General features: G+C 42.8%; 1 protein-coding gene across 8 annotated transcripts in view; it reads right to left on the reverse strand.

Moving 5' to 3' along the window:
* Positions 1–3,498: 3,498 nt before the first annotated feature.
* SPATS2L (spermatogenesis associated serine rich 2 like) overlaps positions 3,499–24,802 on the reverse strand; it is a 151,047-nt gene continuing 129,743 nt past the window's right edge. For all 8 annotated transcript variants that reach the window (XM_045559802.1, XM_045559795.1, XM_045559798.1 and 5 more), the window contains 5 exons: positions 18,576–18,634; positions 12,452–12,561; positions 9,863–9,965; positions 7,073–7,293; positions 3,499–4,401 (listed from right to left, as the gene is read on the reverse strand). In XM_045559802.1, the coding sequence (XP_045415758.1) occupies positions 4,006–4,401; positions 7,073–7,293; positions 9,863–9,965; positions 12,452–12,561; positions 18,576–18,634 (889 nt within the window). In that variant the 3' untranslated portion in view covers positions 3,499–4,005. The remainder of the gene's footprint in view (positions 4,402–7,072; positions 7,294–9,862; positions 9,966–12,451; positions 12,562–18,575; positions 18,635–24,802) is intronic.

The following is a 24,802-nucleotide window of genomic DNA, read 5'->3' on the forward strand; positions in this document are numbered from 1 at the left end:
CCAGAAATCTACATACTTTCTCAGACAAATAAGTTTGCTTTAGAATTTATTTATTGTTCTGTAACAGTTGTGTGTAGCAATTCTTCCGGGGAAACTCGAACTTAGTGGTAGCAACAGGGGCTTCACTGAACTGTGGGAAAAAGCACAGATCACAGACAAACTGGCTTCTGAAAATTAGTCATAAAAAGTCTGTAGGAACCTTGTGTGGTGAGAGCAATGTTGTGTGTTTCCCAGCCAGAATGACTAGATCCAGACAAGAGAGTCTTTGCCTGCAGGGCTGCTATCATGAGATTAAATGCTGGTTTTGGCTGATCTGCCTCCAAGGATTGGGGCCCTGGTTCCTTGAATCTAAGAACAGACAGAAGACTTTCTTAGGATTTATAAAGGCTTGTTGGAGAAAGCAAAAGCATGAAAAAAAATTCCTTGTAATGGCTTGTAAAGAATAGTATTAAAACTGTGCTTCAAATTCTTAGCTAATTAACAAGAGAATCACCGGGACTTAGAAATTCTTTCTAATTTTTCTCACAAAATTAGAGCAATTAAGATGACTCAGTACTTTCGGGAAAATGCTGGAACAGTGTATTAGTTGGATTATCTTTTTTGTTTTGTTTTGTTTTGTTTTTTTGCTATTTTATAGTTTGTGGTTTGCTTAAGAAATTTCACAACAGGTGACTGGCTCATTCTTTGGCTTCATTGTTAGTACCCAGGGGCAGTTTGGGGTCCTAGCCCACCAATGCTTGAATTTTAGGTACAGTCTCTGAAACAAGTACAGTAAAAAAAAAAAGTGCTGTTACAGATTTCATAGATGCTGTCACTGGAATATTTGTTGAGAAATGAAATTTTACCATCTCCAGACACACGAGGGCACTCACAAACAGGCAGCGTTGGGTGCAGTGTACAAAAGGAGGGAGGGAAGGAGGAGGAAGCTCTTTGTCAAAGGTAGTGTGGAATTCAGGCATCTCCCCATCTGGTTGCAGACCTGCCTGGGGTAATTGGTCTAGGAAGAGAACTAGGCAGGCCCTTGGTCCTCACTTCTCCCTGCTAAATCAAGACTGAGCTTTAAATCTGGGCTTTCAGAGAGTCAGAATTCCCAAGTCTGTTACTTTAGCAAAAAACTGCTTCTAGTCTGGTAACCTTCCCCATTAACCTCATTTGATGTCGCTTTCCTAAGAATGTATAATTAGAATCTCTTTTCTGATGCCAGCAGAATTGAACTGCTAGTGAACTGAGCTTTAAATTGGATGTGTTGTGTTTCTAGCTCCTTTCTCCAAACTATTGTATAGCCTCCCTTGAGAGTGAATTTTGCAGTGACTTGTGTTTAACTTTCTGTGTCTTGCTGCATTAAGCACCTCTAGGGTAGGATCAACGGGACAGAGCTGGAGTATATAGAGATTCTCAAATGAAATGTAAATTTGGAATGTAATTGGGAACCCAACAGGGAGGTTTGGATTTCACAGATGAGTCTTGGTGAAAGGTCCATGTGGTACAATGTAGGTGAGTTTTAAAGTTATTCAATCTTCATGGGTATTAAACTGTTTTAACCTCTCCTAGGCAAATATTTATGAGAGAATCTGTTCTTTTGACTACTATGCATTAAGTTGAGTGATTAGAGTGTTCACAGCCCTTGGATTTTTTTAAAGGAGTTGAAAATATTTTCAAAGAATGGCAGAATATGACCCTGTTTTCTAGGATTACACCAATGGTTCCGTCAGAACAGATGAAGATATGTAATATAATATTTAAATGCCCTGACATTGGCACTAAAATACCAAAATCACCATTTCAAAAATGCAAATTAGCAAATGCTCACATGCCCAGGGTGTATACAAAAGGCAAAAAACTAGGGAAAAATGTAATCAGGTCTTAATAATTTTTAGCATTCTTTTGTTTCTTTTCAGTGAACTGGGAGTGTTTGCTATGTGCTTAGGAATGTGTTTGAGCTTTCTTAACCCCAAGAGCAACATGACGGAGTGAGTCAAGGTTAAGAATGGTTGAGTTCAACTCTGACAAAGGCAGGTGCACTCTTGACCTGGCAACTCCATGTTGCAAGAATTATTTGACTCATCCTTAAAGCTGTCACATTTGAACTGACATTTTTCAGTGGTGAGAGCAAAGTCTTACTACACAAAAATTGTGCAAAATCCTTCTATCTTGTAATAGGTAAATTCAGGGCCTCAGATGGCGTAAACAGGGACTGCAGTCCTGAACATTTATCTTTCTTATTTGAACGAACAACTCTTCCTTCCTTCCTGGAATGTGACTTAACAGTCTGAATTCCTATTAAATCTCTGGGTACACCCAGAGACCTCAGAAAGCTCTCTACAGAGAGAGCAAACATCCTCCTGTACTTGGCAAAAGAAGAAACAGATGCTTGCGTGGCTTGCAGGCTCAGCTGCTCTGGGCTGCTTTGTGGAAGAGAATCAGTGAACCTGGGTTGCCAGGAAAAATGTTCATGTTGAGCTGAGAATAAGCATTTGCATTTGAAAGTAACCAACAAATCGGTAGGACACGTTAGTGCAATGGAAGCAGCACCCAAGCTGCACTACCCTGCAGTCAACGACAGGGGAATTGGGGCTATTTGGTGTGTGGGCCACCCAGTATCCATCTCCCTTCCTAGGGCTCTTCTCTGGACAGCCCAGGTGCTCCCGGGAGCTGCCCACACCTCAGCCCCAGGGGCGGGCTCTGATGAGTCTATGCTAAGTAGTACATCCCATTCCCCACTTGGATGACTGGTTTAGGGAAAGGCCTACAAGCAACTCAAAATGCAAATTAGTAAATGCTCACTTGCCCAGGGTCTATAAAAAAGGCAAGAAACTGGGGAAAAATGTAATCAGGTCTTAACACTTTTTAGCACTCTTGTTTCCTGTCAGTAAACTGGGAGTGTTTGCTATGTGCTTAGGAATGTGTTTGCACTTTCTTAACCCCACAAGCAACATGAGGGAGTGAGTTAAGGTTAAGAGTGGTTGGGTCCAACTCTTTGCTGGGACTTCTGAGAAAGATACTTGCTCCAGGTAGAAGCTACCTGGACATTGTTTTTCTTCTGGACACTGTGGGGAAAGAGACTTGAGTCCTAGGAGCCAGCCGGCCATTTGCCACCATTCTGAATACAATGTCAACCTCAGGAGGAAGGGAGATCTGAGGTAATCAAGAGAAACGAGCTGCAACCCTGATCAAATTGGACCCAACTGGACTTTGCACTCACTGAACCAATAAATTCTCTTTATTAAGCTAGGCTGACTGAAGGTTTATGTTACTTGCAGCCAAGGTTCCCAACTGCCACGTGGTGTCTTAAGATGATTGGGGTGAGTATCCATCTATCTAATCTGTGTGTAACCCAAGTGAAAAGACATTATTTTCTCTGAAAGGGTACTTGTCCCAAGGGAAACAGTTTAGTACAGACCTTTGAGCCTCAACCTCCAGTCTCTGAAGTTTTCTTGAAAGTACTATACAGTACACTCAATAACAAGGTGGGTCTCAACAAAAGCAACAAGCCAGGTGTCAAATGCAGCATATTTTAATTTGTTTCAAATAAAGCAATATATGTATATATATATTTTTCAGAAAAACACCAGATGTTAAATTCTACAAAAGCGCATGTGTCCTCAGCAGATCACGTTTGTCTCATCATTAAGAATTCTTTTTTTTTTTTTTAACATTAACTCTCTAAAGACGATCAACGGACTGACATCACCGCTACGACATAGGTTGCTAACTGAGCCTCTGATCTTCAGCCACATCTTGATTTTCCTAACAAATGAGTAAATACTGCCTGGCTAAAATGCTGCAAAGTCTTGATGAGAGAAAGCGTCGACAGATCAAGCAAAGCCATGAAAGTTATGAAGCAAGCTAGAGCTGATTATTAGAATTAGTAAAAATGATTAAAGAGAGGATGACACAACCATACAGGAATTGTATATTCTGATTGACTCTCTTTTGGCAGCGAATTGGGTCAGCACCTCGGGCAGGGAACCAAAATGAGTGAAAACTGCTCTTTTCTCTCCTAGCTCAGGCCACCAACGTCACAGCCGGAACTGAGAGAACTGTGGCATCTGTGGAAACTTCTATTCTCGTGGGGCAGAGGTTGCACTGTGAAACCCTCCCGACATTACCCCGGAAGGGCCTGGCCTCGGAGGCGTCTGCCGGGTGCTGCCTTCTCCGGGGCTTTTCAGAATGGGCCGGGGCCTCAGGGTTCTTTGTCCCCAAGGGGGCCTCTTGATTTTTGGTGCTGCCTTTGTTTTTGGGACGGAAGCCGTTGTGTGGCTGTCTTCTGTGTTCGTGGCGGCTGCTGCCCTTCCCCATCGGATCAGCCTCGTTGCCACTGCCCTGGGACTTGGCAGGCCCATTTAGCCTGTTGTTATGATACTGTGGGTTAAATCTTCGTCTTTGGCTGGAAGACCCATTCTACCAAAAAAGAAAGAAGATAAGTATCAGATGCCAGCAAACCACAGATGACACCAGTAGACATCAGGGAAACCAAATCTCTAGGCCACAGGTGAGCTTTTTACACACCTAAGAAGAATATGAAAACATGAAAATGAGGTCAAGCAGATAAAATCCTTAATCTTAAAGAATAGTAGACTGTCTTGTAAATGGAACTGTAAGGAAATTACCGATGCTGAAAGAGGTTACAGAAGCATAAGAGAGACAATTCAAAAACTGGGTCAAATAAAACCCATAAAGTATGCTTCAAATATAGCACAATGAAACGTAACACAGGGGCAGGGAAATGATGATTCTCTACCATGAAAAGTTCTGAGACATTCTGTATAGACTATGTAACAAGAATTCTAATTAAAAACATGAAGAAAAAAAGTAAAATTCTGTATAAATTTTCTTCTCTAAACCAGTTTTTCTAATTTATTTCAAAACAAATATCATAGTTCAGAAATATTATCTTTGGCAAATACAGGGATGAAGTGTATCTGGAGGACCTTGGTGGGGGGTGGAGGTAAGGTATAATTCCACAGAGGTCATTAGTTCTAAACTTTTTGCATTCCTAAGCAAATAAATTTTGAAGCCTCATTCTGAGAAATCACTCCTTCAACAAATCAGTAGCCAAAAACATAAATAGATGAGAAAGAGGGAAGCAATGGATTAAACCTGTCTGTCCCTCTGCAAGGAAAACCTCTCTGAACTCCTTGAGGTCAATAATAGCCAAGGCCCACTGAGCGCTTACAGTGTGCCAGGCACCCAGTGGGGTACTTTGGCATGCATTCCCTCATTTAGCACCACAGTCAGCCTTGATGGTACCTGCTGACATTTGCCTCATTTAAGGGATTTGCCCAAGGTCTATAGTTGGGTAATGGTGGAGCCATTCCTACTTCATGTACTGTCTCTTGTCAAGATTCATAAGTAGGTTGTTACATGAAACACAGACCTTTTTTGAAAATCAGACTATTAAAACATGTACTTTCATGAGTTACACATATGTAAAGTTCTTAATTTGTGCACTGAGACTGGATGGTATAGGTTTAGGGCCCAACCCCCAATAACTCAGGGCCCAGGGCAAGAGTCCAAATGCAGGCCCACATGCCCTACGTCTGAATACTGTCTTCCTACCTCTGGCTCCCCGCACACTGTGAGGGGTCCTTGCACATGGGACAGTGGACATTCCCACCCGCACAACTATGCTTTGCCCCCACTCCCACAAACCACCCTCTGGACTTATGGGTGTGCAAAGTGGCAATGTGGTCTGCCCTCCAGATGATGGACCCAGGGAAGTGGTCCTAACAGACCCTGTGAGTGGGCTTCAGATCCCTTAGGAATAGAATTCCAGGATCTTGAGTACTTGGAGCGTCCCCTAGAAGGGAGAGTGCAGATTCTGGTGGTCGTGTCTCCTGGGTCTCACTGACTCCTCGCTCTGTGGGGCAGGCCCTGGCTAGGGGGCAGGGGGCAGAAGGGTCACTCTCAAGCTCAGGGCCAGCCGAAGGGCCCTCCTTGCCTGGGTCTACAGTGTTCTTAGATATTTGAGTGTATTTCAACTTAAATGAGCCATCACCTAAAATGCTAAAACAGTGCGCTGAAAAAGTATCTACGTAAATAGCATTTAATTTGGCCTCATTTGTTTTTAAAGAAATTGTGAAAAGGAAACTCTAAGACTTAATTTTAGCATGGTGTTTAATAATGAACAAAGGACAAAAGCTGTGAGTGATCTTTAATCGATAAGTCTATGAAATCCTCTTTGTCAAAATGCTATTTTAAAGCTCATGAAGACATTCACAGCCAGCGAAGTGCCTGTCAGTGTCATAAATGGGAATTCTAAAAGACCAAGACAACACAACCCAACAGGGCACTTGTTAGAAAACCAGCATTTTAAAATACTAAAAAGAAAAAAAGAGTCTTTTTCTTATCATGAAAGGTGACTTTATAGCATGCGCAACTTCCATATCATCAGATTCCATTTCGTGTTAATTCTCCAACAAGAAGGAGGAAATCACCTCCCAAAGGTACAGTGGAGAAGCAGGAGAGAAGGAAGATTGTCCTTTGGAAACCCGTATTTCCAGAAGTTATAGTAGATAAGAACGAATGATGCCATTTTGAAGTGTATTTTCTTTCCTGAAATCTCAAGAGAAGAGAAGTTTGTACTAACTTTGGTCTCTTATTGATAAACTAAACATAAGTGGGAATTAAAAGATCTTATAAAACAAATGCCAGGTTTCCTCTCATTACTAGTTTCAGTGAGCAGGTTCTGAATCTGACCCCTGAGTCTGTGTGGGTTCTCTCTATGCGTGGGCTGCTATGGGACCTGGGGCGGGTGGCCTCAGGGATACGAGAAGAGCCGTTTCTGTCGGGTGGCCTCTGCCAGTGCTGTTTGAGGGTGCACACAGGCCACTTGGTCCACGCGGGCAAGCACCTGTGCAGTGCAGACTGGATGGACCAGGGCGGTTCCTGCGGGGCCAGCCGGGCAGGGTTGCTGGGGTGGGGGAGCCTGGGTGTGCCCCTGGGAAGCTCAGCATCTAGCAGTTGCTGTTTCCTTCCTCTAGAAACAGGCGGCTTCTTCCCCAGCACCATGTACCCAGTGTCTGCGGGCCCCCTGCAGGCAGCATTAGGTGAGCTCCCCAGAGCAGCTTACCTGCTTGTTAGCTGGCATGGCCTGCTGAGAGGGGTCGGCAGTGCTGGGAAGGCTGCTCACCATTTTGGGGTTTGCGGCTTTGCCCTCAGAGGGCCTGTTGTGATTGGATGATTTTCTGGTAAAGTTACTCTGTTTCCCAGAGGCTGCTGCGTGCGCATTCAGCAGAGGCAGCAGGGAGCTGCAGGGAGTTCTCGAAGAATAGTTGTTCTTTGGATGTGTAACTGCAACAAGAAAGTGCTTGGTGTTACAGGTCGCCTCTCGCACGCTGCTGCCTCAGGAGCCCACTAGGAAATGCTGGGAGACGAAGAAACTGACAGAGTGCCACAAAAACACTCAGAAAAGTTTCTTTTTTGAAAGTTGTCACTTGAAAGGGCACCTTGGCACTTAGAGACCCAATTTCTCCTGTGGGACTCACTGAACTGTGATGACAGCATAATCACCCAAGTTGGGAGAAATTTGTAGGAAATAAGACATACCTGAGCAACTTAAATATTATTCTTTAGGTCAAGAACCACCAAGGGAAGAGAGATAATGAAACCTCGAGGTTCCCTTTCTGGCCACATCTGCAAATGCGCTCTGCTTTGTAGGTTCTCCATCACCACACCCATCCTCCCCGTCCTGATCAGACCCCTAGGCCAGTCGGTGCTGCAGAGACACAGAAAGACCAGGAGCTACGCGGACACCCTGGCCCTTCAGAACCACGCTGTGAGAGCATGGGAATGGGTGCTATGGGGTGTTAGGAATTCTGTCACTCGGGGTTATGCATATCCCCTGGCCATAGGGCCAGGCCTGCCAGCATCTTGTGTGTTCCATTGGAGCTACATAGTCCAGCCGTCTCTCAGCCCCATTTCCTGCAGCCTCACTGCAGACGGGCCCCACTCCCAATGCCACAGGCAACAGGCTGATCATGCAGACCCCTGTCGGGGCTCAGGGCTCAGGCCGGTCTGTTCAGCGTTTGTTATTACGCTGGTTTTGAAAGTGGCGGTTTCTGACAGGACGATTTCTACGTGATGCTGCTGAACCGGGGCCAAAGGAAATCAATTCACAGATAAGGCCATGACCCTGCCCTCACAGTTCACCAAAATCTGGCTGCCAGGCTGGACTGGACAGCAAGACCTTTCTTTGAATCTTAAAATTGTCCTCAATTTTTAAAAGCAATTTTCTTTGCTCCCTTTGTTGGATCAGACTTAATCCCAGGCTTCTGCTAGAGGATCAAGAGGGACCAGTAGGGATCACAAAACATTAGAAATGGAAAGGACAGGGACATAGCTCCAGTCCCTTCGTTGTATAGGTAAGGTGGGACAGCAAGTTGGGGGCTGTCCAGGCATGACTGGGGGTTTTCTGTGGCTCTTCTTGCTCACCAGATTCAGTTTCAGGGGGCTACTACTTCCTACAGCTCAGAGACCACTACTTCCGGTTCAGTAGCTGTGGGCTCTCAACGTGCTTAACAAAGCTGAGAAGGAAAGGGCCTCTAGAGGATTATTGTCCCAAACATGCAGGGTTGTCTTCCGCAGTGGACACTTATGATTTGGTGAGGGACAGTTTCTCCCACTAGATGGCACTTGGGGTGCTCTGGAGAAAAGTGGGCGCAGGGGCACCTCCCACCCTGCCCTGGGAGGGCTGATGGAGAGGCGCTTGGCACCAGTGTCTTGCTCGTGGGCAGGCTGAACGGAAACTAGGATGGGCAGGGACATTTCCAGCTGGGAACCAGACTGTGCTTTCTCAGACATGGGGCAAAAGCTGGGGACAGAGAGTGGCAAATACGTAGATTCTTTCATAAAGGAAGGTGCGTACAGGAATAAAAAGAAAATAATTTCAGAGAAGTGCAGTCAGAAAATCAGATAATTGCCAAAGATGTGTGAACAAGGACGCTCACAGCAGTGTTATTTTCATGGTAAAAAACTACAAGGAACCTAAATGCCACAATCAGAAGACTGGTTATATCAATTATGTTTGAACAAATTATCAGTTAAATATATTAACATGGAAAAATGTCTGCCATAGATTATGAAGTGATAAAAGCCAATGGTATTACTATTTAAGTATGTAGTATCGTACAGTTAATTATATTATAATAGAAAATGCAGCCAAATCTTAATGTTTGGCTGGCTCCAAGGCTGCAGACTGCCCATGTCCCTCACTAGTCCTCCTTCCTCCTTGTGGCTGTCCTTAAAGCCACTTTATACTTAGTCTCCTTCCCCTCGTGGGTGGGCTGGTGGAGGGGAAAAATATTGGCCAATTTTGTTGCACATTAGCTGCTCTAATTAAGGCTTAATAGGGAACAAGACTAAAGCTAATGGCTGAGCGAAGTCTCTCATTATCTGCAGACCTTGCTCAGCGCAGGGAACCCAGGGCTGCGGCTTAGGGCACTGCAGCAGCGCGGGCAACACAGCTGGGCCCTGCACAACAATAGCTGATTGTTCCCAGACTTATTAGGGAGACTCACTCTCTGCCTAACAGGTTCCTGTAGAACCCAGGCTGTTTGAAATCCGAGAGGCACTTTATGTGACGGTGCTTAAGAAAAGTTTGCAAAAGGTATAATAAACCAGTTGACCTGTTCTGTTCCGCTTAATAAATCCTGGAGATTTACTGATGGGCAGTGGCATTTGAAGACTTTAAGTTCAAATCTTGACATTTCTAGTGACTTGTGTCATGAGCGTAGATCATTAAATCTCTTTAGACCTCACTGGAGCCCCCTGGGGAGACTGCACACCTGACATTTCTGGTGCCAACTCCAAATAGCACCAAGCTTACTCACACAGAATTATTTAGCAAGTATGCAAAACTTACTTTCTCCGCAGAGCATGATTTGGGCCTTCAGCTGTTCGATGTCACAGGAGAATCGGGCAGCCTTCCCGAGCTCTTCGTCATATTTGCGCTCGCTGACAAAGTGCTGGAGGGGAGAGAAGTGAAGCAGGAGCCCCAAAATTACGGATTCATTCACTCAGCTCTCTGGGTGCCCGAGGACGGTGCTGGCCCGGTGGGATCATTCTAGCCTGGCATTGTGCGGTTCCATCAGTCAGCCTTGGTTCTGACCTGCCTGGGGCATGCTCACCTCCTTGTTCAGGGAACATGTGGGGGTCCTGTCCTTCTCCTGTCTGGGCTTAGACAACATGTGTGTCTGACTCATCTATTTGACCTTGTAGCACCTATCGCCCTCCTTCTAGGAATTTTCTGGGTTGCATTCTGGCAGGGGCTTCCTAGTTTGGCCAAGTGCCTACTGAGGTATTAACCGTCCAGAGAAAACACATCATCCTTCCTATCCCTATTTTAACAGGGAACCAGAAAGTCCCAAAAGCCTTAAGTGTCTAGAAAATATTATCTTGAATGGCAGAATTTCAAGGGCTGTTAAAGAAAGGAGGAAAGAGATTATTTCTCAATTCATTTAAAATTAAGATCTATGTGTAGATGACAGAGTGAGAAAGACAGAAATAACTATGACTCAGTCCCTCCTTGAGTCTACCAGGGAGTTCAGCACATGGCAAGGGAAACACATACCATGAAGTACAATACAAGGTAGAATGCAGTTGGGGTTTCAGGAATATAAAAGAGGAAGAAATTATTTCTTACTGCGGGAAGTGGGGAAACAGCTATGTAAAAGGGAACATTTGAGCTGGAACACTAAAAAAATTATTGAACACTTACCAGACAGTGACCAAATTCTTAACAGATAATCTCATTTTCATCTGATCACATTATTATGAAGTCATTACTATTATTATCTCTATTTTACAGATCAGGGAATTGAGGTTCTAAGAATCTAAGAGAATACGTCATTTATCCAAGGTCACAGAAGTAGAAAATTCTGCTGCTGGACTGTTTCACTCCAAAGCCTGTGCCACTGACCATTTTATGATGAATGGGATTTTGATAGGTAGAAATGAAACTTGAAAGATGAGTTGATTTCAACAGACCAGGAAGCTGGTAATTTCACATTCCTCACTTGATGTTCTGACAAGCTGGGAGCTTTGCAGGGGGAGATGCAAGTTGGAATATATATTAAAGTTCAGTTGTGGATGTTTTTCTGAGAGGAAGGGTGGCTCATACTGGGGGAGGCCAGACCCGCTTTGGGGCATAACTCTGGTCTTGGTGGAGAACAAGGCTGGAGGGAGACAGCAGAGGCAGAAAGACCAGTTAGGAGGCCATTGCAATTGGCTGGTGGGAGGCAACCAAGGCCTGAACAGAAAGGGGAGAGGGAAAGACCTAGAGCTCTCTGCACCCCCAGGGGGTCTCTTCCCCACAGTGCCCCTTTCATGCTTAACAGGAGGGAGAGAACTGAAAAATCACTTGCCACTTTCCACCATTCCCAACCAGTTGTATGCCCGGGTGAGCAGACGATCTTACTTCTAAAGCTAGCGGCAGCTGAGTCTTACAAACACTCTAGTTTCCTAGGAGCTAGAGGGCATGTGCATGTGTGTGTGTGTTTATTATACTGGGTGAAAAAAGGGAATTTGTAAACTTCATCCACCCATTTTGTTGTAAATACTTGTTCTTGCCTTCCTGGTAGCCATGTCCCCTGCTGGTATCTGTACCCCAATGCAGGGTTGAAGATCCACAGTCTTAGAGGTTCTATCAAACAAGATGTCACACCCTGTCTGGGCCAGATGATGGATGTGACCCTGGTGGAGGCCAATGAGAGTCTGCCCCTTGGGGATCTGATCAAGTGGGTGGCCCAGGGCTGATGATGTCCGGGGGTCACGCACTCCAGTGGTGCCCTGAAGAGAGTGTCTTGTGATTCTTGCTCCCCATGTTACCCGACCCATCTCGGTTTCTGTCTAATTGTAGACCTGGGTCTTCAGGTCACCTTCTGCTTTGTTGAGTTACACTCACATTCTTTCAAATTCTACTTGTTCTTGAGACTAGCCAGGGTCAGTTTCTGTTGCTTGCAATTGCAGAAATCTAACAAATACATATTTGAGGGGAGTATTCCTAATAAAAAGGCAAGTAAGCTAGAAAAGGTCTCCATGGACTGCACGCTTTATAATCCTTACCGTTACACTAAGTTCATACTCAGTATGTGTTTACATACCTGTGTATGTGTTTATGTACATACATATAAATTACATAGTGTGAAAATAATATCCCCCATCCCAGCTATAATTCATGGTTGAGCACATTTTATTTGGGTCAGTCTGTACTGGTGAAGAAAATAGCTTGTACCTCTCCTTTATAATAATATATCCTTTCAAACCACATTATGCTTAAATACAGTGATTAGGTGGTTCTTCACCCTTTTGTATTCTCTATTTCAACCCTGAGGGAGAGAGCTGGGTGTATGATGTTAGGTCCTCAGAGAGCAGCACTCTGTGGATGCAAAACAAACATAATGGAGATCCGGTCTCTGGCTCCGGGTTGAGGCTGTGATATTTTAGAACTGACCTTAATTTCTGCCCTGAGTTCGGCCAGCTGCATCTCTGCCATCTGACTGGCTAGATCAGTAAGTCTCTTTAGTTCTTCTGCTTTCTTCTGACGAGCAGTCAGGATTTCCACTGCCAAAAAAGAAGGAATAACACATTAGGGCCAGAGATTTAAACATATTAAATGACCTAATTTCTTGGAGACAGTTCTCCCCCCACAGACTAATCACTTTGTTGGACCATGACTATGTTTTCTGAGTTGGTCACGGAGGCGGGTTCACCCTTGGTGCCCATTTCCAACAACCCATTTCCTCACGTCCTTATCCACCAATCCCCACACCAAACACAGCCCCTCCCATTCACTGTCCACCCACACTCTTCATTCTCTACATTAGTGTCTGATCTCCCTTACTTAATTTAAACTTTCAAAATTTGTGAGTTACTTGGAACATCTATCTCTGAAAACAGATACTTATTTAAATCCTACCTGAATAACATTGCAAAGATAGGGAGTCCACTAAGCAAAAATCATTCTGTATGTGCTACATTATTAAATTCTAACAGCAAAAGACCTTCTGAACTGCAACACATACTCACTTAGGGCAACTAGCTGGGTTATTGGAATTTGATATAAAAGTTTTATTTTATTAGTTTTTTTTGTGTGAGCCCCAAAGTGTCTCTGCTTTTGATGTACTGCAGATATGTTTCCATTTTGCAAAGACAGAGAAGTTCCAGACCAGAATGTCTTAGGTCTTTGTTTTAAGTCTCCCCAATGGAAAATTTTCGAGAGTGAGTCAAGCCAGCTTGAAGTGGATTCATGTGCAGTCTTCAGCATCTGCACATGTAGAGAGGACGCCAGGGAGTTCTCTGGCTCCACATTTTCACACATCTGTCAAATGAACTAAAGGTTCAAATAGAGGTAGTAGCCCACAGGTTAATTTGTGTATGTGTATATGTGTGTGTGTGTGTGTGTGTGTGTGTGTGTGTGTGTGTGCACATGTTTTCCAAAAGATTATGGGACTCAAAAACAATGAATATAAATGAATATAAATATATGAGATTCAAGTATGAAGTTTGATCTTTTGATAGACAGACTTGTAGCTCGCTAATTCAAATCATATACAAATTGCCTTCATTTCTTCTGGACAAGCATTTTGAGTTATAAGAAAAGAGAAGCCCTCTAAGATGACATGCATGTTGAACTCATGTTCCATTCCTGGCTGAACAAGGATCACCAGCTTTATTAGACCAGATTCACAACACACACGCAGAGTCACACAACATGATTTCTGATTTTAAGAGTTCTTAATTTATAAAATGTCAAAAACCAGTCATCTGAAAACCCCCAAAAGAAGTACAGAATCAATCGTTAGGATTACTTGCAAACCATAAACTATTTTTCAGATAGACTGAGAGACATTATCTTTTTATGCTGATATCCATGTTGAGAAGTCAATAAAATAGTCAAAACTCATAATCTAAAATCATCTGCCAAACTATGCTAATCATAGCTACTTCCCTGGGGCTCCTCTTCCCCACCATGTATGTGGCCAGAGTACATATGTCTTGCTTGGTCCACATATTACTTTTACAAATTATTTGCCTACATTAAAAATGAGAACATTCCATTTGAAAGCTGAATTTCTGGCATCTCTTAAAATACTGGAATTTCTGGCCACAGTTGGCTAGAATTCCTAGGTGGCACCAGTTGGCTAAAGCCAAGGAGTCACTGCCATTTGTAGATGGAGTCTCGTGCCCAGTGTGCTACAGTCTCCACCTGGCCCGCTCAGTGCATTAATGCTACCTGCCTGGCTCCTCTAAGCATCTCCAGTCACTCGTGGGACGATGGGGCAGAATGAACCATGTAGTTCTTTGTGTCCATGACATGTAGTACTGGTACACAAAGGGTGTCCAATACACTTGCTGAATGAGGAAGTCAGTGAATGAATGAATACATTACTTAAAAGGAATAACTAAAGAAGGGTGAAAGTTCCTTTTCTACAGGGGCCACTTAAGACTGCCTAGGATCCATAATTTTGAATGGTTATTTATTTATTTGCCATTATAATTCAACATATGGATAGGACTAAAGTCTGTAGTATGAGAAAATGATTTGAGTGGGAAGATGCCAAAGTAAAATAAAAAATAAATTCTGAAGGCCCAGACTTGGCAAGTAGTTAGGAAAGGGTCAGCAGACCCTGAGTGACTATACAGTTAAGCAGATCTGACTTTTCTTAGTGGATCATTTGTGGGACTGGTGACAATTAGGGGTTATTGTTCTTTTTGATTAAGTAGAACTTGGGCATTCATACCAAACAAAAGATTTTGTAGAAATAGATATAAATGGGCCCTAAAATAGGAATGCAGGTGCAAGATCACCAATAAATTCCGAGTTTTACGCTCATGCAAATGTGCATGGAAATGAATACTTTGCATCAGCAAGTGTTGGGATTCGTTTTACATATAGTCTCATTAACATTTCAAAGCCTTTCATTATGAAAAAAGCCTTAAAACTTGAGATCTAAAGCCAATATTCTTTGGAGGCGAACATTTTCACCTCAAAAACATCAATCACAGAAACAAAAAACAAAAACAGATCAGATCTTAAGATTCATTGATCCTGTAATTTAAAATAGAATAATAAGTATGTTTTGAAAGCATCGTCCTTTCAGAAATCTGCAGAGGGAAACGGTTCCATACAGCTTAGGTTTTCACTGCATTCGGGACCTAATTCATATTATTTATGTATTTTTATAAATAGTATCTGGTATGCTGAAATCTATTTTCTCAATAGAATTTATAAATTCCTTCCAGTTTCTGGAACACATTGGAAACTTGCTCATATTATTTAAACCATGGAACACATTAAGGCCCCTCAAATAATACTCCTCAGCAGAAAGTGTACTTAAAATCCGGGAAGGCCAGGAGCTGGAGCAGAAGTGGCTCTATAAGCACAAAAATTCTTTGAAATCCTTTTTATTCCTTAAAAATTCTCATGAATTTTGCATTCTACTTCATAATATATTTGTGTTCCCATTAATATAAAATAATGTTTTCTTCCCATATCTCTAATAAATTTGACATTCCAAGAATGTGCCTATCTAGGCCTTGGCTTCGCTGGGTAGACAGATAAAGTTTGAGACCCGAGTACTACAACACGCTTAGTTTCTTCATCTGTAAAATCTGTAAAATGTAGTAACTGTGCACACCTAGTAGGGTGATTGTGGAACTAAATGGAATAACATATGTAAAGTGTTTAGTATAGTATACTCAAAAATGCTAATTTTTTTTTTTTTTTTTTTTTGAGACAGTCTCACTTAGTTGCCCAGGCTAGAGTGAGTGCCGTGGCGTCAGCCTAGCTCACAGCAACCTCAAACTCCTGGGCTTAAGTGATCCTACTGCCTCAGCCTCCCGAGTAGCTGGGACTACAGGCATGCGCCACCATGCCTGGCTAATTTTTTCTATATATATTTTTAGTTGGCCAGATAATTTCTTTCTATTTTTAGTAGAGACGGGGTCTTGCTCAGGCTGGTCTCGAACTCCTGACCTCCAGCTATCCACCCGCCTCGGCCTCCCAAATATCTATAAAGTGAGATCTGCTCATCCAGAATATGCTTTCTCTTTTTTGCAATTACATTAGTGTTCACTAACATTGCATTCCACAGTCTATAGACACTGAACTGATTATAATAATTCGTTTAACAAATATTTATGAAGGCTGCAGTCTTCCCAGCATGTGTTAGGTGCCATGTAGGAGCTGAGGTTATAATTGAGGAAATATGGTTTATACTGGAAATGGAAAGTGTGAAAAATACACACAGAGAAGCAAGTTCAAGATGGTGGTTGTGAAGACAGTTCTATAGTTTAGCGGGGAGAAATTCCATGGTTGCTTCTATCTGTGGAGAAGATGTAGTGCTGATAGGCATGTCACTTGAAGGGTACAGTAGAACCTCCATTTTTTGACTGCAATATGAGGGGGTTGGACTAACCTATTTACTTTTTTGCACACATATTTTGTCAGGCACTGTGTGCTAAGAAACCTCAGACTTTGGGAAGTCAACAAAATGATTCAAGATCACACAGCCAGTGTTGGAGGAGCTTGGATTTGGGATTTGGACTCTGTTCTAGCTGCCTCCAAGGCAGGCAATTGGCTTTCCCAGGGCTGAGAGCAGTTCTAAAACCAGGACCTGCAGCACCAGTTACTGAAGTTAGGTGAACCCTGCCGGCCAATCTAGCAATTTGGGGAATGCAGGCTCCACATTTATCTGTTTGCTGTTTATCCTGGTCTCTAACAGTGCTAAATTCATAAGGAAGCCCACAGTGAGTGTTTATTGATTGCATGAATTTTAAAATTGGAAATACTCTCCAGAGATGCTACAAATTCCACAGGTCTTGGCATCTAACATTATTGTCCCAAAAAGGAAGAATGAGTACATGAAATCTGAGGTCTTTTGTTAATCTCTGAGAAAGTGATGTGCTAGTGACTTTCTATTTTGGTGCTAGAGAACCATTTGTGTCTGTGTTGGTTGTTAGCATTTTAATCATTAGGATGTGAAACTGAAATAAGCTATACCTGAGAAACAGGGACAATCCCAATCATGTGTATAATCCACTTTTACTGAAGATATCAATAAATTTCATAAAAATAATTTCACAATCAAAGAGATTGTGTAACTACCTAAATTGTCCACAGCTTCACCCTGGATCACATTAGTTTCATTTAATAAAATTTGCTGGGTGTTTGGATTGTAAAATGTTATTTAAACTTATTTTGAAAATTGTGTAACAAAAATAATGATAGCTATTTTCCTTAAAATGACATTTTTATTATGCCTTAGGTCCAGACAAGAAAAATAAAAAAGAATGAAGAATTTGGTCTGATATTTCATTCAGGTAAAAAGGAAGATACCGCAGTCAAAGGCGAAGGGATTTAGCTGGAATCTGCTTGGATGCACACACTGCCATTTATCCAATTCATGGGATAAAATCTGGGTAGGATGAAGAATTTAAAATGCCAAGGAGACAATGAATGTAAAACTAAATCCCAGCTGAAAAATATGGTCTCAGGGATCTTATTAACATATAGACTGAATTCAAAAATAAGAGAGGACTCAGCATGTCCACTCGTGGCTTGATGTTGAATCTAAGTAATCTTGTCTCTGTCGACATTTCCATCAGCCTATGTAAGATGGTAAATCTCTACTACTCAAGTAACTTTCCTACAGTGGAAAGATTTAGAAATAAGCATAGAGAAAATAAAGTAAACCCAGAATGTTGATATTTTGTGTTAAATTTAGTCAGTTAATTTGAGGGTGTTCATTATTTAAAGAGAGAATTTGGTACATTAAGCAATCTGACTTGTGATTTCAATTGAAACCACTGAATTGGTTTTCTTTTGCGGTTTTAAGTTGGCAGGTGTCAGCATATCTAACGAAGTTTGTGAACAGAATTGGAGTATTTTAAGAAAACATTGTTTAGTAGATCCAGGTCTGAATTATTAATCTTGTAAGAGTTGCTTAAAAGCTCAGGAATACTTTGCTTGTTAGGTTTGTGAGTTTGCCTTGTCAGGCATCTGAAGTGCGTAAGAAATCATATGTATTAAATTTATATATATATATAAAATTAAAAATGTTGAGGGGAATTTAAGTAATTAAGTTTCAAATGGGACTAATTTCTTAGGAAAATTTAATTTGATAAACTTGAGTTAATTGAAGCTAAAAAAGAACAAGTAAAAATGACTATATGAATAATATAGCAAGATTTATAAGTTGCAAAGGCTTAAAAACTAATGTCTTAAGATTAAATACTAGATTCAGTGTCATTTTAAACCCAATTAACTATAAATTCTTTATGTGCACAGAAGGTCCCCTTGGACTTTAAAAAACTCAACAGACACTTACAATGTACTGAGTGCCCATTCTGCCATGCACTCAGCTCTACACGAGGGCTGCTACCACTCTGTCCTTTTGCCAGATGACATAACTGAGTTTCCAGGGCTAAGTGACACGTCTGAGGTAACAGAACTCATGAGCCAGGATCTCAGTGGGAATTTTTGGACCCTACTCAGAATCCAGTATCAGTGTCATCTTACTATGGATTGCTTCTGACTGGGAGGCTCCTAATCAAACAACCATGTGTCTACTTACTGGCTTCTTCTTTAACTTTATCCATTTCTGCCATTAACGAAACTTCTTTGTCAATGATGCTGGGGAAAAACAAAAACAAAAACAAAAGCAAAGAATGCTTAATCAAAGATAAACTTTTAATAAGCACTGGAAGTAAAAGAAAAATTATTTTCATTAAACAAAATACAAAATTACCATAAATATTTCTATGCTACAATGCCAGCAGCACACTCTGCCTCTCCAAAAATGAGGCAACATGGAAGAGATGTTCCCAAGGCTTACATGGGGACATCTGGTGATTAAATCATTATCAACAAATCTAAAAAAAAAAGTCGTTCAGACTCAGAACTGTGCTGCTTTGAATTTAAATTTGGGGGTATTTTTGCCCTATACATTCCAAAGTTTCACACCAATGCAATAAGTATTTGACAAGCTGGCACGGAGGTCATCAAAGATGATAGTTCCCAAATGTCTCTGTGCTCCATCCTCAGGGTTCTGTCTGGGAGGGGGTGGGGGTGGGCCCAACTCTGACGCAGACGGTCCTGGGACCATACTTGGAGAAACACAGTCTGGGTCAACCCACCCGCATGCTCTGCCATGAGTCTGCATTTCTCACTCTCCCAAAGACGCATCTCAAGGTTCTAATGAACTTTTTCCCGTTATGTTTCATTTATCTTTTAGTTAGTCCTTTGAGAAGGTATTACCTGCATGAAGTTTCTCTTCAATCCCATCCTGACCCCTGGTTGCCTAGCTCCCCTCCCAGAAGCATCATGACATTCCCGACATATCCTTTCACAGATTTTTACAGAGGCTGAAGAGAGAGGAGCCAGCAAAGAGGCTGGGAGCTGTGTAGGGTGGAAAGCTGGGGGGGGGGGTCCCCTACTGGTGGGTGAGCAGAGACGTCAGAGGCTCTTTTTATTTCCACCACACATATTTTGATATATATCTCTAAAACATAAGGCCTTTTGGGTGACCAGAACCACAGTATTTACCATAACACCTACAAACAGTCACAATGATTTCATGTTGTTAGTTATCTACTCGGTATTCAAATTTCTCCAACTGTCCCGTAAATCTTTTTTTTAACAGTTTGTTTAAACCAGGACCTAAATAAGGCCTGTTCATTGCAATTGGTTGTCTCTTCAACCTGTTTTAATCCACAGGTTCCTTTCATCTGTCTTCTCATCCTCTGCAACTGACTTGTTGAAGAAATCAGGTTATTTGTCTTAGGTCTGAATTTCACTGATTCTATCTCCACAGTGTTATTTAACCTGTTCTTTTGTATTTCCTATAAATTTGTCATTAGGTGTAGAAATTTGATTAAATTCGATTTGACTTTTTTTTTTGGAATACTTTATGTTGTATACTTCCATCAGCACAAACATAATGACATAACAAAGTATTCCTTCTGAAAAAACCTGAATCTAATCAAATGTCTACATCTAATAACAAATTTATAGGAGATACTAAGGGTATCTATCTTTTTTATGATGTTAGCAGCCATTGATAATCATTGCCTAGATTAATAGGGTTTGAAAAATTGAGATATTCAAATTCTGTCACTCCTTCTTCATTTATTTACTGGAATTCTTTCATACAGAGAAACTTTCCTTATCAACTATCTGGTTATCATAAAGTACAGTTTGTATAGGTAAGGCAGGATAAATGCTTGGTTCTCTCCTTTTATTCATTTTCAAAATGACAGTTGGTTCCTCAGTATCCTTCAAAGGTAATCAATGAAAAGTTTTTTGTTGGTTTGTGTTAATTATGAACTCTTATTTAATGTGCTTCAATACACTGCAGTTATCATCCTTATTACTCCTATTGTTCCATCAGATGGACTTTTATTTCTCCATCAGATGTACTTTTAAATTTAAAGTCTGTTGAAAATTTATTTCCCCTTATGAATTTTGTAATATTTGTCAAGGTCAGAAGTGATTTCTAGGATATATCTATAGCAGTTTGGGGGCTCCCCGATGAGATGATGTACTAATTGCTTGGAGAGTAAGAACTGTGTGCCGAGAAGCTCAGCTCTTACCAATCAGGAAATCCTGGTGGAGAGAACTGCTGTGTGCAATGAATGGCAAATTCTCCAGAACTGGGGTCTGAGCCTCGTCCAGCAACTATCCCCATGACGCACATGGCTTTAGGTCACTGGATAGGATGGATCACTTTGGTGTAACCAGCACATCAGGACACCTGTACCTTATTTATTGACATTACACAGGTATGATGTCAATGTGTTTTAAATATAGGAAATGCATGACACAGAAAGGTGTATGGTGAGAAGGAAGCCTTTATCCCATCTCTGCCCCAGCTTACTCAGTTCCCCTCCCTGGAGGTCTGCAATGCTACAAGTTTCTTGCATTTATTTTCAGAGACTATGCATCAACCAGGTATATTTGGTAATTGTATGAAATGCTGGGTTGAGTCAATAGGCTTTGTGCTCCTGTGATGACAAGGTATATTTAGCTTCTCTGTCAAGTTAACAAACGTAGCCATAATAGAGGCAAGTGTGAGTGTGTTTTTAAAAATTTTTTTGCAACCTTCTTAAAGGGGGCATTTCCATCTTAGTTTAGGAAGACAAAGGCTAATAGACAAGCTAGTAGGGAGATAATGTGAGCACCTAGAGATCTGGAATTAGGAGCCCAAACCACAACTATATGGTTCAGCTACTCCGCCTAAGAAAATGTTCTGAATTTTTGCCCCCTACAGAAATGGGAGAGAAGAGAGAAGATTCAGCAAGAAGCCTGGAAGCTGTGTAGGGTGAAGGCCCTGGGAGGAACCTCCAGTGTTTGGGTGGGCAAGACAACTTCCGGGAGACAGAATGTCACGTATGTCATGGGAGGGGGCTGCTCCGAGCCGCGCTTGGGATGCCACAGCTCCGCTTTGCTCGGCGTGAATGCTTTGAACGTGTGCGGGTGCACTCACACGGAAACTGAGGAAGCGGCTGGGCTTCATGCCTGGTCAACACAAGGCGGGACAGATGGGATGAGGCACAGCCTGAAGGCAGAGTGAGTGTGAGAACGTGAACCCCCACCTCCACCCCCAGAACCAGCATAGATCTGAGGGGGCTTTGGACTTCTACAGGCCGTGGAACAGGAGTCCACACAACTCACTTGGAGTGTAATGGGCTGGGCGACCTCAGCTGACCTGTGGGCCACATAGTGGTGGAGCTACAGGTCACGTGACACTTGCAGGTAACCTGTGCTCCATTCTCCACAGCAGAGTGAGGCAGGGCTGCGTGAGGCGTGGGATGGCTATCCAGGAATATGGCGCAGAGAGGACTAGAAATGGGAAGAATGACAAAGCATTCGTTCATTCGACCACTATTTGCTGAGTGCCTGCCATGTGCAAGACAAGGGTTTGGGGGTTGGGGTTTAAAAAAAATAAAGATTCCTTCCATCCTTGTGGAGCCTACATTCTTCTCGGGAGAGCTGAGGAGAATGTGAGAGGACCTGCCCAGACTCACTGGGAAAACAGTGAAAAACACAGAGAGGGAAGAGAATGGTGATGGCAAGAAGAGATTAGGATGCCCCTCCATCAATCAACTAGAAGGCTTCTAAATAGTGTCCTCAGGTTTTGAGAGCAGCACAGCACACAACTCAGGGAAATAAGTGCTGGTGACACAAGCTTGGCCTGTCCTCAGATGTCCAGCGGGTGGGGGAGGAGCAGACAGCAGATAACAGCATGCGGCCTGGAGGCTGGGATTCCTGCAGCCTGTGTGCTGAAGGGCCTTTACTAATTTCTTTATCAGCTACAAGATCACGGTAACATTTCTGTTGATTAAATTTGTTAGCACAATTTTGTGCCCCGAGAGTGTACAAGATGGACATTTGGGGTATAATACATATCTTCAGGTGTGACACACATTACACAGAGCTGGGTATTCATGCAACAGTCAGTGCAGGACTCCTGGGCTAGCAATGGGAGGGATGAAGGTTTACACAATAAACTGTTAATCTGCTTAATGCACACACTTGAGGATGGGGAGAAGCCTGTGAAGTTGGCATCAACCCATGCTTCCGTTCCTCTGGGTATTTCAACAAAGAAGATCAACCTCCAGTGTCTTAGTGACTCCAGCGCTGCTCTCTCTGTATAACCGCTCTCAAACGCCTGTGCACGGTGGCAAGCCAGCGCTCTCTGCCAAGTCAGGACCCTGCTCTGCGCTGACGAACTGAGGGAAACCGAGATCAGAGGCCAGCCTAGGCGCGTAAACTGGACCCTCCCTCAAGAATCTCAGTGAGGTGGACCGGGGTCACTTGGGCTTTGCTGTCAAGGGAAGAATCACTGTGGGGGGTAGACGTGGAGGATGACGCCTGGAAGGCCAGCCTGTCCCCGGCAGGCTGTCAGACAGCGAGGAGCCAGCCCTACATCAAGCTGAGTGCCAGACTAAAAGAAGGGTCAAAGAGGAAGGACCGGGTCTAAAACCTCCCAAATGCCCACAAAGCCTGGGCTGCCTGCCTGTGTCACATCGAGCTTCATGAGTAATTTCACTGGAACCATTTGCAGTTCCTGTGGAATCTTAGAGGTGCCAGGACAGAGATACGCTCGCTCCGAAGTGTTGCTCGATGACAAACAACTCTACAGGCTGGATAAGGACAGAGGTGCTTGGCAAACCAGGGTATGGAGCTATCGGATCTGGAGGGCGGAGGCAGTTCCTTTGAGAGGAATGACACCAGACAGTGGAGGAGTCACAGAAGAATCACAGTGTCATGGACCACACTCTTAGTGGGGAAGCGGAAAAGTCACACACTGGCTTTCGAGGTGCACCCGTGTAGACACTTATCAGCCCTCAGTTGCTCAAAATGAGAGCTGACCATAACTAACACTTTCTGAGTGTGTCCCGTGGGCTGGGCGCATTAGGTGGCGCGCAGGTGCCTTGCTGGAATGATCTCATTTACGCTTTGTGACCCCCAGGAGGTGAGAGCACTGCTCTCTCCTTGCTACAGGGCCTTGGCACATGCCCTTCCCTCTGCCTTGAAAACAGCTCCCTCCGCAACCTCGCCTTTCTTCACCTCATTAACTCCGAGTCTTCCTTCAGGTCTTTTCTTATTAAAAGGATTTGTCCTGCAAAATTTAGATTCAGTCAAAAGGCCGCACTCAAGGATCCAGAAGGCCGCATGTGGCCCCGAGGCCACAGGTTCCCTGCCCAGCATATTCCTTTTTCTACAGCATAACAATAATGGAACTTCTTAACCAGTACATTGTAATGCTTGTGCATAAATCATATTTATGCAAAAATTTATACAATTGTGGCCACTGACAGAATCTAATCATCTGAGACATAAGCTTATGAATAAAAATATAACGATATTCACCAAACACACAGGGTTTTGCTCAGAATCAAAACAGGTAGTTTGCATACTGTGGTGGTTTAATTATTGAAATTTGTGCTTCTACCACTAATCATTTGAAATTCTAAGTTTTGAATGTTTTGGCTTCTCAACAGTGCTCCTCAGTACTTGACAGAAATACAGAACTCTTTACTTGGCTTTTCACTGGGCACTAAAAGTTCTCCACATGGTTGGGTAAAGCCCTGGGCAAGCACCAGACTTAAGGCACATGGAACATGCTCTGCGTGAACAGCTCACACGAACCCCATACTGACCTCACCTGTTTCAGATGTGCCCTTATCGTTCCAAAACCATCTCTTCTCATTTTATCCAAACTGTCTGGATAGTAAAATTTTATTGTGCTGCCATAAAAAAGCTTTTATTATCAAAGCAATAAGACATAAGGAGAAGGAGATTACCATGGCAAAGACTTCACAGTTTGTGATATAGTTAATCACAGAGATAAAGTGTCTTTTTATAAAAGTTTCTGCCATCTTAATTCCTTTCTGTAAGGGACTAATAACAGTAATAATAATGAAAAGAGCAGAAAGCCTCTTTAGTAGTAATACATTTATCATTTTCTGCCCCGTGAAGGCTGTCTTCAAATTTGGAGACTAAGGCATTGAGAGACAAGTTTGGGAGCTTGGATGGGCCACATCCAATCCAGTGTTCTCCACAATAAAGATGCGTGACAGGGAGGCGGCCACAGGCCCTCAGTGGCTGACAAGCTGGAGAGCAGAAGCTGCAGGTGCATTTGGAGGAATGAAAGCAGCATTTCAAAGGGAATTTACAGAAATCAATCTGTAACAGCAGCCAGTGTCAGATGCTAAAGAGTTAAAACGAGGCCACATTCAGTGGCCACAGCATTTGCCTCGGGCAGACTGGAGTGAGAGACACTGCCGGGGACCAGCC

This window comes from Lemur catta, chromosome 8 (genome assembly GCF_020740605.2).
Source record: "Lemur catta isolate mLemCat1 chromosome 8, mLemCat1.pri, whole genome shotgun sequence".
Taxonomy (NCBI): Eukaryota; Metazoa; Chordata; class Mammalia; order Primates; family Lemuridae; genus Lemur; species Lemur catta.